This window comes from Diceros bicornis, chromosome 33, assembly GCF_020826845.1.
Source record: "Diceros bicornis minor isolate mBicDic1 chromosome 33, mDicBic1.mat.cur, whole genome shotgun sequence".
Classification (NCBI taxonomy): domain Eukaryota; kingdom Metazoa; phylum Chordata; class Mammalia; order Perissodactyla; family Rhinocerotidae; genus Diceros; species Diceros bicornis.
In genome coordinates this window covers 13,396,618-13,413,887 of record NC_080772.1, presented here as the reverse complement: position 1 = coordinate 13,413,887, position 17,270 = coordinate 13,396,618, and the positions used below count along the sequence as shown (strand labels likewise).

General features: G+C 40.3%; 1 protein-coding gene across 1 annotated transcript in view; it reads left to right on the top strand.

Annotated features, from left to right (window-relative positions):
• CA8 (carbonic anhydrase 8) overlaps window positions 1-17,270 on the top strand; it is an 88,561-nt gene that overhangs the window by 33,686 nt on the left and 37,605 nt on the right. The window contains exon 4 of the mRNA XM_058528753.1: window positions 13,157-13,252. Coding sequence (XP_058384736.1) covers window positions 13,157-13,252 — 96 coding nt within the window. The remainder of the gene's footprint in view (window positions 1-13,156; window positions 13,253-17,270) is intronic.

Sequence of the window (17,270 nt, the reverse complement as noted above, 5' to 3'; positions counted from 1 at the left end):
TCACTTACTTGGAGACGGGGCAGATTCCTCCATTCCATGGTGGAATTCTGTTACATATGTCTCTGCGTATACATTTATTTGTTTAGCCTGTTGAAGTTCACTCTTCTCACAATATTTTGAAGGTAAGGATGTTTATATTGTTGGAAAGTTTTATGTCTCTTGCATTATCTCATGGCCACAGAGTTAATGCAAGATTCATTTTACTGCAATCCTCAGGGAATTGTGGGGACAGCATTAATGCTTATGAAGGCCATCTATGTGCCAGGCACATGCCATATCTTATTTAGTCATTAAAATATCCCTTAGAGGTAGATGTTATATCTATTTTTCAGCTGAATAATCAAGTCAAGAGGTGTTAGATAAGTTGCCCAAGGTTACATTGGTAATGGCTGAGACTCTAACCAACTACCATTATTTTCCCTCCAATATATGCCTTCTCATATTTCTAATAAAATGGTTCTTATTTTTGCTCTAGAGAATTGCAATTCAAAAAGAGAAAGCCTCTGAGTATGCTGTGTTAATAGACAAGTACCTTTTCAGGTACAGTGAAGATTAAGATGGATTTTCTTTAACGTTTTCAGAAAAATGCATTTTATTGTAAATTGTAATATTTTGGATATTGTAATTGGATTTAAAAATTATTGTTCCTGAAAATTAGGTTATTGGACAATGTATTAGGTATATAAAGTTGGAGTATGAAAATTGACAGTGGTATGTCACAGAGAAATGAAATAGTGCTGAATTTTAAATTCAATTAAAATTGCTTTATATGCATTCTTATTACTAAAAAGAACTTATTACTATAACTGTTATCACCAACTTACCTGAAACAGTTAATACATAATTAACCAAATTTGCCACATTTTTCAAAGATTATAGAAAGACACATTGTTTTTAGTGCATTGTATATTAAGGAGTTTGGACTATACTATGTGGACCATAAGAAGCCTCAGATGAACTTTCCCAGGAGGGTGATGTGATCGGATTTGCACCGTGTAACTGTGAGATGGAGAATGAATTTGAAAAGCCAACTTTGGAGGTGTGATGACTAGTTAAGAGACCTGGGCTGTAATTCTTGCAATAGGTTATGGGTATCTAAACTAAGGAATTGCTCATAGGAATAAGCTGAGTGGTTGGATTTGGGAGATTTTAGGGAGGTAGAAAATGACAGGACATAGCTCTTGGTTGTTTGTAAGGGAAAAGGATGAAGAAGAGATTTCTGGCTTGGGCCCATTAACAGAGCTGGGAGCAAAGAGGGACACATAGGTCTGAGGGGTGCTAGAGGGACTTCAGTTATGAAATGCTAACTTCAAAATATTTCAGTAGGTAGTTTAGCAAAGGGGTCTAGAAACAGGACAGAGATTTTGGTTAAAGATGTTGATTTTGGAATTCTGGTCACATAGATGGCAATTGAAGACATGGGAGTGGATAAGATCACCCAAAAAGAATATGACCAATGAGAAGAGCAGAGGTGAGAGGATGGAGCCCCATAGAGCCACCATTTGGGGGGTGTCAGGGGAAGGAAACCAGTAAAGGAGCCTGAGATGAAATGGCTGTTGAGGAGGAGGAAACCTGGAGAATGTGATGCCGTGGAACCCATGGGAAGGGGGCAGTTTGGGAAGAATGCTCAGGGTCTCAGATGCTGTAGAGCAGTCAGGTAAGATTTAGCAGAAGAAGGTTCGTAGAGAACTGGGGAGAGCATTTTCACTAAAGTGAGGAGGAGAGATGGATTTCAGTGTATTGTGGAGGAAAAGGGCAGGGAGGAAGTGGTGATGGGGAATGTAGATAAGTTTTTGAAAAAGTCTGCTGTGAAGAGAAAGTAGTAGGAGGGTATGTGAGGTCAAGAAGTGTTTGCTTTTTTGTTAAGTTGAGAAAAATCCACACATATTTAAGTGATGATGAGAAGGAAGTAATAGAGAGGGAGACATCAAGTCAGAGGCTCAGGAGAGTAAAGAACTGATGAGCTGAAGACTCTCGAGTGGGCAGGGGAAGAGTGGAGCAGAGCAGAGGCAGATGTGGACTCCTAGAGAAGAGCACCAACAACTCAGCCATGGTGTCGAGAGGAAAGAGGAAAGGACGGCGGGACGTCCCTGCAGGAAGAAGAGGCAGTTCCTTCCTGATGGTTTTACTTTCTCCTCCAGGCAGGAGATCTTGGTGTTAGAATATAACGATGTGCACGGGGATTTGCAAACTGGTGGCCTTTGGGGCCGGATTTAGGGATGGATCCAGCTGGCACTGTGTTTTTTAAATTTTGGAATTTAGTCACTGTTGGGCAAGGGGCCGATTTTCTAGTTTTCACAGCTCTGCCTCTCCCTGCTTCATCCCATACTTTCCCCCGTTTATCAGCCAAGTTCCCCGTTTATCAGCCAAGTTCCTCGAGGCCTTGGAATCTGTGACTCTGATGAAAGTGATCTGGCTTTCTATAATGGAAAGCGTTATTACTTATCTTTAAACCTTAAGAGAATAAATAGGTGAGTTCAGGCAGCATAATGAGAAAATGACCAAACTGAGGGTAGATGAGCACACCTTAGTTTTCAAAGACCACACTCTTAAATACAACCCTGCTTACCTTTCTGTTGATTGGCTCCAGCCAGCACTTACTTGATATTTACCAGGAGCTTTCCAGATAATATCTCTTGCCCTTGTAATGACCTTAGACATTAGATAGTATGATATCTCTTTTACAGCTGAGACTCTGAGGGCTCAAGTAATTTTCCCAGGAGCTCGTAGTGAGTAAGAGTGTTCATTCACACCAGGTGTGCTCCTTAGCACTGTGTGCTGTTGGCATTGGGCACAACCTAACTGGATTACTGGCTGTTTTGTGGGTTGCACACCCTCCATTGCTTTTCTCTGGTTTTTGTTGTCTCTATAGAGAACGTTGTTTGTCATTCCTCCACGCATTGTGTGAACATTCACACTGTGAATTCTACCCTGATCAGTCTTCTTCTACTCACCATCTTTGGAGGAGAGAGCTGGCATAGAGGTGGTGGAGCCATACCACCTGGTCCTGGCTCTGTCATTTGTTAGCTGTGCGACCCTGGGCAAGCTACTTCACCTTCTGTGCCTCCATTCCCTTCTTGTTAAGGTGGGTTTTTTGGTGACAGTCGGAGCCTCTACTGTTATAAAGGTGACAGTGAGGGTTGAGTGAGGTAATGTTTGTAAAGAACAGTGCCTGGCAGAGAGTGTAACATTAATGCTCATTAAGTCAATGCAAATACCCAAAGCATCCTCTGCCATTTATATAGCACACTAACCCTTCTCACTCATCTTTTTCTTCTGTTGAATTATCAATTTTATATTTTTATTTATTCACATCCTGGGTTCTTTTTTAAAAAGATTTGAGGTCTTTGTATTTCTAATGTTGAAAGCAATGAACACTAAAACTCTAGATATTATCGGTGCTCAGTAAATGTTTTGATGAATGCTGCCATCATTTCAGAGCTCTTTTGTCAAATGTGGTTCTCATTTAGGGGCAGAAGGGGAGAGAATACAGCCATTATTCACTGATTCACTGTACACAGTGAACAGATGCAATCTATAGACGACATATGCTGTAACACCAGCACCCTTTGACACTCTCTTTACCTTCTTTACTTTATAGAATAACAAATGAAATATAGAGAATTTAAGTTACAGCAATTTAATTGCAGCCATAACCCACTATTCAGATTTTCTTTTTCAGAAAATAAGACAGAGGATATTGGAAAACCAAGAAACCAATGTCAAAGAATCAGTTTTAATTGCTTCTGATCTTACATTAAATATAAAATATATCAAAATGATATTGTTTTTTTCTTTGATTCACATGACTGCTCCAACGAGCCTTTTCCAACCTTTCATAGTGAATTTCCTAAAGGAAGCTTCTTTTTTTGGGAGAAGAGCACTAACAGTATTACAGTGCCCTGTTCCTAAGAGGGCAGCGATATCAGAATAAACAAAAGGAAATTAGAATTCAAAGAGAAAATCATTCTGCTTTGACATTAATCTTTTTTGTAAATTATATAGAACTAGTGCCTTTTGAATTGAGGATTCTGAACCCTAAGAACACTATCAATACCTTTTGGTGTTAATATATTAATAGATGAAGTTGCTCTGAAATGCTCTAACACATCTTTGTATTTCTCTTTTACCTGTCTAAGAAGATACGTAATTAAGTTTAGGCAGACATAACAAGTAGGTGACAGTTAGAGATAGAATTTCAAATAATTTATTTTCCATTCCATACTTCGCAGCGCTTTGTCACTATTATATCTGTCTGCACCTGGAATGTCCTTCTCTGAGTAATAGCTGCGTAATATATTGACAATGACATCTTGAAGTGCAGCAGCACCGGAAAATAATATACGCTAAATCTCAATTTATCTGAAGATGAATGGCTGCTTCGTATAATTAAGAGTGGGTTTGGAGAGAGAGGGTGCTTTCTCTGCTAACTGTTTTTCAGTTATTTAACGCTCCCATTTTCTTACTCAAACATTTCACTGCCAGTTTCCTTCTCTTTTTTTAAATTCAAATACTTAATATCTTCTTTCTTTCAACCTTCAGTATCATAAGCATATGAGACGCTAACTTTTTTTTTTCCTTTTTCTAATAACATAGCTGTTTCCAAGTGCTCTGAGGATGGGTGTTTTGGGTGTGATCGAGCATGGGTGAGTTGAGACACTTGGCTTCTGAAACTCAAAATCCAGTTGGAGAGCTGCTCCAAGTCTCTGTGATTGAGTTTCTTTGGGACTGAGGGAAGCAGTTAAGCAAAGTCAGGACACAGACACCAGGACCTGCTGTTGATGACTCCTTTTCCTCCATGAATCTATACTGTATGGTGGCCTAGCTCAGAGGAAAGTTCTTGATGACTACAGTTTGGCAGAAAAATGGTGTTCAGGTTCAATTACATCTGAATTCACAGGTGCATCGAATACTTCTGATTTATCAAAATTTATAGCAGCCTGTGATTCTTTCAGGTTTTACTTTTGCCCATTAAAATAATAGACTAAAAAATACTAAAAGTGAAAAGTGAATTTTGCTTAAACTCAAGCATACTGATTCTCCTTATTAAAAAAAAATCACTTAGCACTCACTTCAGCTACCTTTTGGTTTCTGGTCTCTGGTTCTCACCGCCCACCTTCTAGGATGAGTGGCCTTGCCCCACTCATTTTTTCCTAACACCTTCACGTTCTGCCTCTGCCCCTTTCATTGTCGTGCAACCATCTTCTCAATAATCTTCAAAAAAAAAATAAAAAAAATACAAAATCTCTTTCTGTCTTCATTTTCTTTTGTTTCTTTGTAGGTATTGTAGTTTTGTTGCTGGTAGAGCCTTAACACTGTTGACCACACTTTCTTCTAGGAAGTCTTTTCTCTTTTGTTCTAACAGGACTTTGGAATTTTCTGGGTTTCCTCCTGCATATTTGATATCCTCCTTTTTCTCATCTCCCCATTTCCCAAAGCTCAGTCCTTGCCTCCTGTCAGTCTCTTTGTGACTCGATCTACAGGTGAACCGACTCTTTAAGGCCATCTCTCTAGGTATCTAGGAACATCTGCAATCTGTGCCTTTAGCCCCTTCTTCTTAAGGCAGTTCTAGTTTTGCACCTCTTACTTATGGGAGACCACTTTGACTGTTCTGATGTAGCTTTCAACTCCTGCATAAAACTGCGCTTATTCTACCTTTGCGAGTGATTTAGGATGGAAACTCCAGTTATCCCATTTCCTTCATATCTGTTGGTTCAAGTTGTATCTCTGTCTCCACCTCTAGTCTATCGTTCTGTCTATCAAATGCCTGTCAAGGCCTAGGAGGATAGGTAGAATTTGGGTAAGTGGCAGGGCAGGGTGGGAAACAGCATTCTAAGTGAGTGGACCATAGGGGAGGGTCTTGTGACAGGTCAGGGGTCACATTGGATTTGAGTATTTTGGGGATAAGATGGGGAACGATAGGGTTAGAGAAATTTAAACCTGATATGGGTAGGAACTAAAGGAAATAGACATTTTTGAGCAGAGAAAATGTGGTGAAAGCTGCATTAAAGAGAGATTAGTTGGGTTTTGTAATGCAAATGATTAGGGGCCAGGAAAGGCCTTGGTGAGTTGGAGATAAAAGGGTGGGCATCCGAGGTCTCAAGCTTGGGACGTTAGGCTCTCCATTGAGAGACAGCGAGAGGGTGCCTGTGAAGGGAATAGATGTCAGTTCTAGAAGGATTCAGCTTGGGGTGACATGAAGCCATTTGAAAGGAAGTGTCCATTAAGCATTTGAAGACGGGAGACTTCACAGAGCTTGTGTGAGTGCACGGGGCTGGGGAAAGAAATTTGTGAGTCATAATTGCCTTTTCAGTTTTTACTGCTTTTTCCATTCCTCATGATTCATTCTTTTGTACTTTAATGCTGTCGTGTTATTTATGTTAATAATAAACCTCATTTATCTTGAAGATAGCTTTCTGTTAGGCTGCCATGAAATCTTCAAACTTATTTTTCTCGGTGACAAATAAATGATTATAAGGCTACAGCTTGTCACAGTTTCATAACTTTGGACAAATTTATCTATTACTGTGAGTTAAGTACATTAAGACTAACATTTCACAGGTACTAATGGCATAGCAGCGTAATCAATTGCAGAAAATTTAAATTTGTGAGCCCTACAGCAGGAGGTCAGTCAAAGATTTTCTCTGAAACTATGAAAGGATGCTTTACAATTGTCACCCTGTGGTCAGGTGTTTTAATGGGAAGGAATGATGGTCATGATGCTGATAGAGTAAGAATGGACCTTTGCTTTTTTATTTCTTTGTAATACATACACTGTTAACACACATGAGGCCACATACACTAAGGCCTTGGTGGTTGGGCAGTGGTGGGGGTGGGGGGAAGAACAGTAAGAAGTGAGGGGGGCTGGCCCCATGGCCTAGTGGTTAAATTTGGTGTGGTCCGCTTTGGTGGCCTGGGTTCGGTTCCTGGGTGCAAACCTATACCACTCATTGGTGGCCAAGCTGTGGGGTGACCCACATGCAAAATAGAGGAGGATTGGTACAGATCATAGCTCAGGGTGATTCTTCCTTAGCAAAAATAAAAAATAAAATAAAATAAACCACCAAAAAACAAGTGAGGAAACGCTCAGCTTTAATTGTTATAGAAAACCACTTTCTTCTACTCTGACATACTCAGGTTGGGAGGAAGCCAAAACCTTTTGCCATTTGAGGGAGAGTCACTGAGGGGACAGTGGAGAACTGCCCATTGTTTCAGTAGAATTCTCGTCCTCTTGTTTTCCAGCTACTGTTGTTGGTAGCCATAGTAGGAGTTAGGGTTCAAACTGCGAGAGGCAGCCCCTCTGCCACCTGTTGTACTGTGTGTTTCCAGGCACCAGGCTCCGGAAGGCCTTAGTGCAGCTGAATGCTGCCTGCAGTCATCTTTAGTCCAGTGGACCCTGAAGGAGGGAAGTGACTGCAGAGTGAGACCATCTGAGTCAAGGCAGCAGATGCAGTAATATTACTCTGTAACCCTTATACTCCTTAGAAATGGCAAGGGGCATTTATATACTTGGGCTTCACTATAAATTGGTAAGCTGCTCTCCATTCTCAAAATTCATCATCCTGCTTCTGTGCCTTTGCTGGCTACATATGACTTATGCTAATGACAGCAGAATGTGACAGAAATATAGGAATAAAGAGAGTACTATGTGAGGACAGAGAAATGTGTGAAGAAACCAAGCTTTTAAGAAATAACTCTCCTTATGTTAAAGAGAGACCGATGCTCCAAAGAAGCTAGTAACTTGTGAAGTTCACAGAGCTAGAGAGTTGTGGAACGGAAACAAGAATCTAAGACTTGTGATTCCCAGCTCAGAGGTCTTTTATGAGAGCGTGTTGCCTCTAAGAATTTATCAGTAGAGTTGCAGAAGTGCGTGGTGTTCCCACCTCTCCCTTCTGTACTCTGCTGTAGACCAGTCACACCCCAGAGCGGGTCTGTACTGTCAGGCTTTGAAGTTAGTCTTCCGAGTGCCCTCAACTGATAATAACTGTCTGCTTGGACCTCTATTAAGCCTCCCTTGGACTTGATGGGCTGCTCCATCATTTTCTAAAGCATATCCTTACTATCATATGTCTTCCCATTCAAACCCGTTTGTCCCTAAATACTTTCTGAAACTCATATCCTTAATTTGTGCATATGCGTTAATAAATTACATTCATGCACTAAAATGTATTTTGTATCTGTCTAAAGTTTATTTTATGAAGCATAGGAAAATTGAAATTAAAAAGGCATTGGATAAAAATAAATATGAGTAGAAGTTCTAATGTGTTTTTTCTGATCATCAGTGGATTGCTCTGTCCCCTCATTTCCCTTCCCCAAAGGAGAGGTGTTTACTCTTAGGAGAATAAATTCTAAATATTGTCACTTTAGTTGTTAAAGCCCTTTGTCTTTATTCCTATTGCTACTAGTCTTGTTCAGATTTGAACCTCCATTCCTCTCCACACTTTTTTTTTGTTTTGTTTGTGTGTATATATATATATAGAGAGAGAGAGAGAGAGAGGGAAGGAGAGAGAGACAGAGAGAATATTTCTATATCTATCTGTCTGAGAGAGAGATTGAGAGAGAAAGAAGAGTTAAGATTTGTTTTAAGAACTGGCAAGTCCAAAAATCTGTGGGTCAGGCCAAAGCCTGGAAACTCAGGTAGAATTTTTATGATATAACCTGGAAGTAGAATTTCTTCTCCTTCAGGGGACTTCAGCCTTTGCTTGTAAGGCCTTCAACTAATTGGACAAGGGCCACCCACATTATGGAGGGTATCTGTTTTACTCAAATCACAACTGAAAATTACCTTTGCAGCAACATCTAGACTGATGTTTGGCAAGACAACTTGGCACCATAGCCTAGCCGTGTTGACACATAAAATTAACCATCTCACAGCCCTATCATAATTTTTCGGCTGGAACTTTTGTGGTAGCCTCTTAGCTTATCGTCCATCTTCCTGTGTCTAACACTTCCAGTCCATCACCATAGTGCCAGAAGGACCTTTGAAGGAAAGACGTTGGTATGGGGGAGTTTGATTGATTCAAAGCAGTGTAAGTAATAATAATATTCACTGCAGTAATATATTGCTTTAATATTCCCCCAAATATAGTTATGGTAAAATGTAAAGCTCTGTGCAATCAGAACCTAACTTTCCAGAGTCATGTCTCTTGTCCTGCCAGGACCCTCGAGCTATGCATAGTGGTACTCTTAGTTCTTCAAATGCACTGATAATTTTCCTGTCTCTATGGCTTTGCTTTATGGAACAGAGCCAACACTAATATAAGGCAAAATATAAGACGTTAGGAATAAAGAAGGGGCTATGGGAGAACAGAAGTCGATGTGAATAAGTCTAGCTTTTGAGCTCTGAAAAAAACTTCATTAAGATGTTAGGGGCTGAATTGTTTCCACCTCCCCCCCACCCTTGCAATTCATATGTTGAAGTCTTAACTCCTGGTACCTCAGAATGTGACCATATTTGGAGACAGGATCTTTACAGTGGTAATTAGGCTAAAATGAGGTTGTTAGGGCAGGTCCTAATCCAATATGACCGGTGCTCTTTTTATAAGAAGAGGAAATTTGGACACAGACACACACAGAGGAAAGACGAGGTGAGGACACAGGGAGAAGACGGCCATCTAGAAGCCAGAGAGAGACCTCAGAAGAAGCCAACCCTGCCGACACCTTGATCTCAGACTTTAAGCCTCCAAAACTGTGAGAAAATAAATTTCTGTGGTTTAAATCACTCAGTCTTTGGCACTTTATTATGGCAGCTCTAGCACACTAATGTAGGGGGAGTGAAGAAGGGCTCGGGAGCAGAGTGAGCTAAAGCTGAGAGGCAGCAAAAATATTGAGTGTGTCATGTTTGTGGATTGTGCATCTGAGTTACTGTACAACGAGGTTATAGCTGATTTCCGGATCGTATTGAAAATTTGCCTGGTACTTGAATTAACCATCCTCTAATGGTGTGGAAAGGTGATATCGAATCATATTTTGTTTGGGCTTAAAATGAAAGTGCTTCCAAGAGAAGAGGGTTTCTCAGTAAGTCTAGGACAGAGCTTTGCTTTAAAGCTTGGGTCCATTGATGGCTGTGAAAGAAGACTCTCTCTGCCCCCGAGGCGCCAAATCTCAAGGGATTATTTAAGACCCAGACGGTAGAGGGAACACCAGGTGGAAGTGCCAGCATTTTCCTTAATTTTTCTTTTCTTTCTTTTTTTTTTTTATAGACTGTATTTTTTAGAGCAGTTTTAGATTTACAAGAAAATTATGAAAATAGTACAGAAAGTTCCCGTAGAAGCCACACCCACTTTTCCCTATTATTAACATCTTACTTTAGTATGGTGCATTTGTTATAACTAGTGGACCAATATCGATACATTGTCTTTATTTTATTGTTTCCTTGGTTTTTGACCTAATGTCCTTTTTCCGTTCCAAGAGCTCAGCTGTGATACGACATTACACTTAGTTATCGTGTTTCCCTAGGCTTCTCTTGGCTGTGACGTTTTCTCAGGCTTTCTTTGTTTTTGATGACCTTGACCGTTTTGAGGAGTACTGGTCGGGCATTTTGTAGAATGTTCCTCTACTGAGATCTGTCTGATTTTTTCTCATGATTAGACTGGGGTTATGGAATGTTGGGAGAAGACCACAGAGGTGAGATGTCCTTGTCATCACATCATGTCAAGGGTTCGTGCTGTAAACAGGTCTCATGACTGTTGATGTTGACCTTGATCACTGGCTCAGGCAGTGTTTGTCAGGTGTCTCCACTATAACGTTACTTTTCCATACTGTACTCTTTGAAACGAAGTCACCACACACAGCACATGCTTAAGGAGGGGAGACCCTCAATTTTTTAAACACAGAAAAAATGTGAAGCAGTTTTTGAAGAGCGGGTGTGAGTGATGATGTTGCTGAATTATGAGGAGTGGCAAAAAAAACCCAAACCAACGATGCTTTTTTGGTTTATTTGTTTTGTTTCAGAAAACATACTCCATAATGTTGCTATGAGAAGTAAGAAAAATGTTGATTTGAACTTTGTAATTTGTTAAATAAAAATAGATTTCGACTTTGGGCCTCCTTTGTTGATTTAATTGAGGCAATCAGTTCTTATCCGTCCCACTGTACACTTATCTGTACCACTGGGACTCCTATGCTGTTGTTGCAGCCAGGAAAGGAAAGATTAACATTGGTCTGTCTTTCATTATTAATTGAAAGGTTATAGAACATTGTTTTCCTAAAGGCAGTGCCTTGACAGTCACATTTGCTGGGCGGTCACAGTGCATGTGGGTTTTTATAGCCTGACCTCTCCTGGGTACCCTTTCTCTTGTAGGCAGAGGACTTCCTCACCTCCCTCTAGTGGTCAGCTTTATATATCTTGATTTCTAGTTGGACAAATTCAGCAGTAGAAAAATCAAATTTGTGGCCATCCTCCTGATAATTTTCCTTAATATTTTAACATGGTTGCTAATGATGTGGTGATTGAATTTTAGCTATGTCTTTTTGGGTTAGAACTAATTTTTAAATGAGGCAGTGTTTTAAGTAATTATAACTCAATTAAAAGCTATAGTGATGAAGGAAAATAGTGTGCTAGGCAGAAGGTTTACGAGGCCACTGTTATACTAAGAACCTCAGTGGCCGTTTGATTTTAACCAGGGAATTGAATTTGGCTTTCTGCAAGTGTTTTATCAGTGCTGTAGGAGCAAGTGCATATTCTAGATAAACTTGAAAGCTACAGAGCTTTATGAGGCTAGAAGTGAGGAGTCCTCCAGAGCATTGTTTGTCATTCCTTCACCGATAAAATTTTATCTCTAGTGCAGGAAATAGCCTTCTGTTAGAGCTTTACGTCAGCATTCATTATTTTACCACAGCTTTAAAAAGATGCAGCGTTTTCTATAGGATGCAGTCTCTGGATGTTCTTAGAAAGTTGAAGTAATTTACCAGAATTTGAGACTGGCTTTGTACTCTTCTTAGTGGAAATACTGGTACTTGATTATGCAGGAACTAATTCTTTGAATGAGCTCTAGTGTTTGTGCCTAGATCTGGAGTTTTGTTCCACTGAGATCCAGAAAGAATGACATTTAAGGAAAGACAACTAAATCCATGTGAAATTTGTGAGTCTCCTTAGATGTGCCCCTGTAGGACTATAGCAGAACTCGAGAGGCAGCCATCCACTAAGCATTGCTCTGTTTAGAAGTAAGAAGAAAGGCATTGCAGGTGCATGAAAAGATGTTCAACATCACTAATTATTAGGGAAATGCAAATTAAAACCACAATGAGATATCACTTCATGCCTGTCAGAATGGCTGTTATTAAAAAGACAAGAAATAACAAGTGTTGGAGAGGATATGGAGAAGAGGGAACCCTGATACACTGCTGGTAGGAATGTAAATTGGTGCAGCCCTATGGAAAACAGTATGGAAATTCCTCAAAAATTGGAAATAGAACTACCATATGATTCAACTATTCCACTTCTGGGTATTTACCCAAAGAACATGAAAACACTAATTCAAAAATATATATGCACCCCTAGGTTCATTGCTGCATTATTCACAATAGCCAAGACTTGGGAGCAACCTAAATGCCCATCAATCGATGAATGGCTAAAGAAGATGTGGTGTGTATATATATATACACACACACACACACACACACAATGGAATACTGCTCAGCCATAGAAAAGATGAAATCTTGCCATTTATGACAACACGGATAGACCTTGAAGATATTACGCTAAGTGAAATAAATCAGACAGAGAAAGACAATTACAATATGACTTCACTCATGTGGAAGATAAATAAGCAAACACATAGATATAGAGAAGAGATTGGTGGTTACTAGAGGGGAAGGGGGTGGGGAGAGGACAAAGAGGGCAAAGGGGCACATATATATGGTGATGGACTAGACTTTTGATGGTGAACATGATGTGGTCTATACAGAAGTGGAAATATAATGATGTACACCTGAAATTTATATAATGTTATAAACCAATGTGACCTCAACAGAAAAAGAAGGCAGACATTTCTACAGAGAGCTGGTATTAAAGCAGTTGTCTGTCTGTGTCTGTTTGTGATACTCTTGTTGCATATGATACAGTATAGATATAGTTAAGGAGAAGTTGATGTATCTTTGCTTTTCTAAATAGAAGTACATTAAGTAATGAGGTGGCCTGTCTGTTGCTCGCCAGCTCCATCTGATCCACTGGAACTCCACCCTGTTTGGCAGTATTGATGAAGCTGTGGGGAAGTCCCATGGAATCGCCATCATTGCTTTGTTTGTTCAGGTAAATGGTCTCCTGCTCTGATTATTGTATTGTTCAGAGATGCTTATTTCCAATTCATTTTGCAGAATGTGTTTTGTTCTCTCTCGGTTTGATTACTTAGAGGTGACATTAAACACATACACACAGAACACTGATCATTTCAAAATAGAAAACTCGATCTTTGTGGGTCGTGAGAGAGCAGCCATATGCATTGGTAGAAAATCACTCATTTACTTATTAGAAATTTGCTTCAGAGTGGCATTCAGGGTCTTTTGAGAAATGATTTAGAAAATGTCTCCTGAAGGCAGAGTTCATTTTATTAATGAAAAAGAATTTGAGAAAATGTTTTTGGATCCTGGCTTACTGCAAAGTCTAAGAAAAATCAATAGTATAATCATGTAGTAGAGTCCCTTAGATCTTTGTTATTAATAACTTTCACTCCAGGAAGATGATTTGAAATGCCTTATAGAAAACAATGATAAAATAAGACTGGCAAAGATCTTGGTGGATATAGTGAATATAAAGTTTAGATTTGAGCTCTGTGGCAGGTGAAGGATTCTATATAAATTTTGTGAAATGTACCAAAGTGGACCAGATACTTTCAGAGGTAAAAATTTAATCTAGTTTTTTTTTTTTTTTTGTGAGGGAGATCAGCCCTGAGCTAACATCCGTGCTAATCCTCCTCTTTTTTTTTGCTGAGGAAGACTGGCTCTGAGCTAACATCTATTGCCAATCCTCCTCCTTTTTTTTCCCCAAAGCCCCAGTAGGTAGTAGTACGTCATAGCTGCACATCCTTCTAGTTGCTGTATGTGGGACGCGGCCTCAGCATGGCTGGAGAAGCGGTGTGTCGATGCGCGCCCGGGATCTGAACCCGGGCCGCCAGTAGCGGAGCGTGCGCACTTAACTGCTAAGCCACCAGGCTGGCCCCTAATCTAGTTTTTAAGGTGAACCATTTGAACTTTATCTTATCAGCTACTTCATGGGATAAAAGATTTGAGGTGAAAGAGACCCTGGAAATTTTAGGCTTCCCATCTCCCATCTTACAAAAGAGACACCCAAGGGCCAGAGAGATCAAGTCATTGTTTACAGTCACACAGGGATGTAATGTCACCAGTCAAGACCAGAAACCACTGTTGCAACTCTGCGAGGTGCCAGGCTGCCTCTTGGATAACCTGGGTTTAGAGCGGTAACGTTAGCATAGTGGTCTTTAGTGACTTAATTTTCCAAAGAGAGTTGGATAATGGGCCTTTGGAAACTTGCTTTTTTGTGGCATGCATTTCAATAGTATTATTAATTACAGCAATTTTTATTATAAATTTCTTCCTAAGATATTTCTCTATCGATGTTTAAAAGTAGCCATCTTGTTTTAGCCTTTTTATATTTTAAAATTAGTGTCTTGCAAGTATTATACCAGTCATAGAATTTAAAAACAAATCCTGGGCCGGCCCCGTGGCTTAGCGGTTAAGTGCGCGCACTCCGCTGCTGGCGGCCCGGGTTCGGATCCCGGGCGCGCACCGATGCACCACTTCTCCGGCCATGCTGAGGCTGCGTCCCACATACAGCAGCTAGAAGGATGTGCAACTGTGACATACAACTATCTACTGGGGCTTTGGGGGAAAAATAAATAAATAAATAAATAAATTAAATAAAAAAAAAACCAAACAAATCCTTACATTTTTAAATGCATCCTCTTCTCACTATTTATTTCATGGCTTTTTCACAGGCAGGCCCTATATTCCTTCTATTTTATAACTGCATCGTAGAAACAGAATGGAATCACAAAATAATGATAAAAATGTTTTTAATTTTATAAATACATTTTGATAATCTTTAGTATAGTAATAGCTATTAAAGTCCATTTTTTTGTAACCTGAAAAAGTTAATAAATCATCCAAATTTGAGGGTTGATACAGTAAAAGTAGAAGGCAATGTCTTGTTATTAAAAAATAAGAATAAAAATAATAATACAATACAATAAAAATAAGAATACAAATAACTGAGTAGTCATATATAGAAGGGAAGAGAATATATTATTTTCATCTTTGGAGTTGGTACTCAATAAATATTTGTGAGTGGAATTAGATGTGATAAACTAAATATTTTCACTTACTGATTATTAGCATATAATAGGTGACATGGACTAAAAGGGCACCAAATTGGAAGCCAAGAATATCAGTATTTCCTAGAGCCAGCTCGTTCTTGTAGGGAAGGGAAGCTTGAGAGCATGCACACTTGTTCTAACTTTCCATACGTTTGCTGTGAGGAAAAATTCAGGATATCTCAGGAGAGAGTAAAATTACAGGAACTATGAGAGCGAAAGTTCATGAGGAAAGTAGGACCAATCAGGAGTGCCAGCCAAAGCAGGGAGGTGAGGAAATCCTTACGGGGGGTCTTGCACTCAGCTGACAGGAATGGGAGGATGGAGGGGAGAAGGTGAGAGACAGTGAGTATAGACTTCCCTTTCAAGAAGTTTGACTTGAGAACAAAAAGAGGGGTAATAGCTAGTGGTAATGTACAGCAAAGTTCTGTTTGTTTAATTTTGAGATCTGAGATCTGCCTACGTTTTTATTCTGAGTGAAAAGAGCTAGCAGATGTAGAGTTTAAAAATACTGGAGAGAGAGGGGATAGTTGATGTAGAAAAGTCCTTGAGGAGCCAGGAGGGCACAGGATGGAGAGCTTTTGTGGACGGAATAACTTTGGATAGGAGGGGTCCCACCCTTTCTCTGAAAGAGAGGGCCAGGAGGAAAGGGTGGGTACAAATGGGCGAATTAGTAGGTGAAGAAAGGCAGGAAATGAGGGGACTTCATGCCTGATGACCTTTATTATCTCTGAGACCCATGAAGCAAAATTATTTATAGAGCAAGGGAAATGTGGGTGTGGGATTGGGTTTTGAAATAGCCCAGGAAAGTAATGAGAAGAGACTTGACAATCAGTGTGGGAGACCCACTTGAGATTGGATGTCACAGATTGTACAGGACAATGTATTGTGGATTGTTCTCTATCCAGATAGAGCAGTAGAGAATTCTAGCAAATTGCTACATCGACCCATTGCAGAGAAGATGATTTGGGAGGACAAAGGGATTAGAGCATTGAGAGTGGTTGAAGAGATGTTATTCAGTGTAGGCAGGAAGGGAAAGAGACAAAGCCAAGAGGCTCCTGAGAGCCTTGGCCTCTTGCAATCAGAGATGGGAAGAGAGAGAAAAGAGAGGCAGAGCTGGGTGGATGAGAAGTTATGGTCAGAAGGAGTGGTCCCTTGGAGTTGAAGTTTTCAGAGTGAACACAAATCCAGAGTGTGTTCTCAGGATTGGTTTGCTGAGGTGGAATGGGGCTGAAAGCCATGGACTGCGGGGTAGAGAGACAGGCCAGGGAGGGGACGGGTCACTCACATGGATGTTGAAGTTCTCCAGAGTGACAGCAAGAGGTGATGACTACGAGGGAGTGACCAATGGGTCGTTTTTTTTTTTTTTTTTTTTAACTTTATAACAGTTTAGCTTTGGAACAAGTAGAGTGTGATAGTATCAGAGGAGGATGGTCTGCTCAGAGAAGGATGGCCTTGTGCATGTGAGTCAGAGTACCCATCCCAAGGTAACAGCAGGGCACTGGCCACAGCTTTCAGTTCTGTCTCTGAAGGAGACTGCACAGTGTCTACTCGAAAGGCCTCGGAGAGCTGTGGCCCCGGGCAAACCCCAGGGGGTTCACATAGACCCGGAGGTGGTGGGAGAGCTTGTCAAAGATGCGGAGTCATCCTGTTCCGGAGGGCACAGTGGAAAATGAGAGGAGATCAGAGTTAGAAGGGGAAAAACACAGGGCTGTGCAGGGCTGAGATTCTAGGAGAGGAAACTGACCAGAAGGTTTGCATTTTGGGTGATGGTGAAAAATGGCAAAGGTGAGAGCTAAGAAGTTAATTGGTCTCATGGTTCCTGGTGGACTCTTGGCACCAGGTTGTGTTGTCACCTGGACTGCTATAGGATTTAGGGGCTGAGATGTGCAGAGTACCATCTATACTTGCTTTTTGGTTGTTGTAACCTCTTCAGATAGC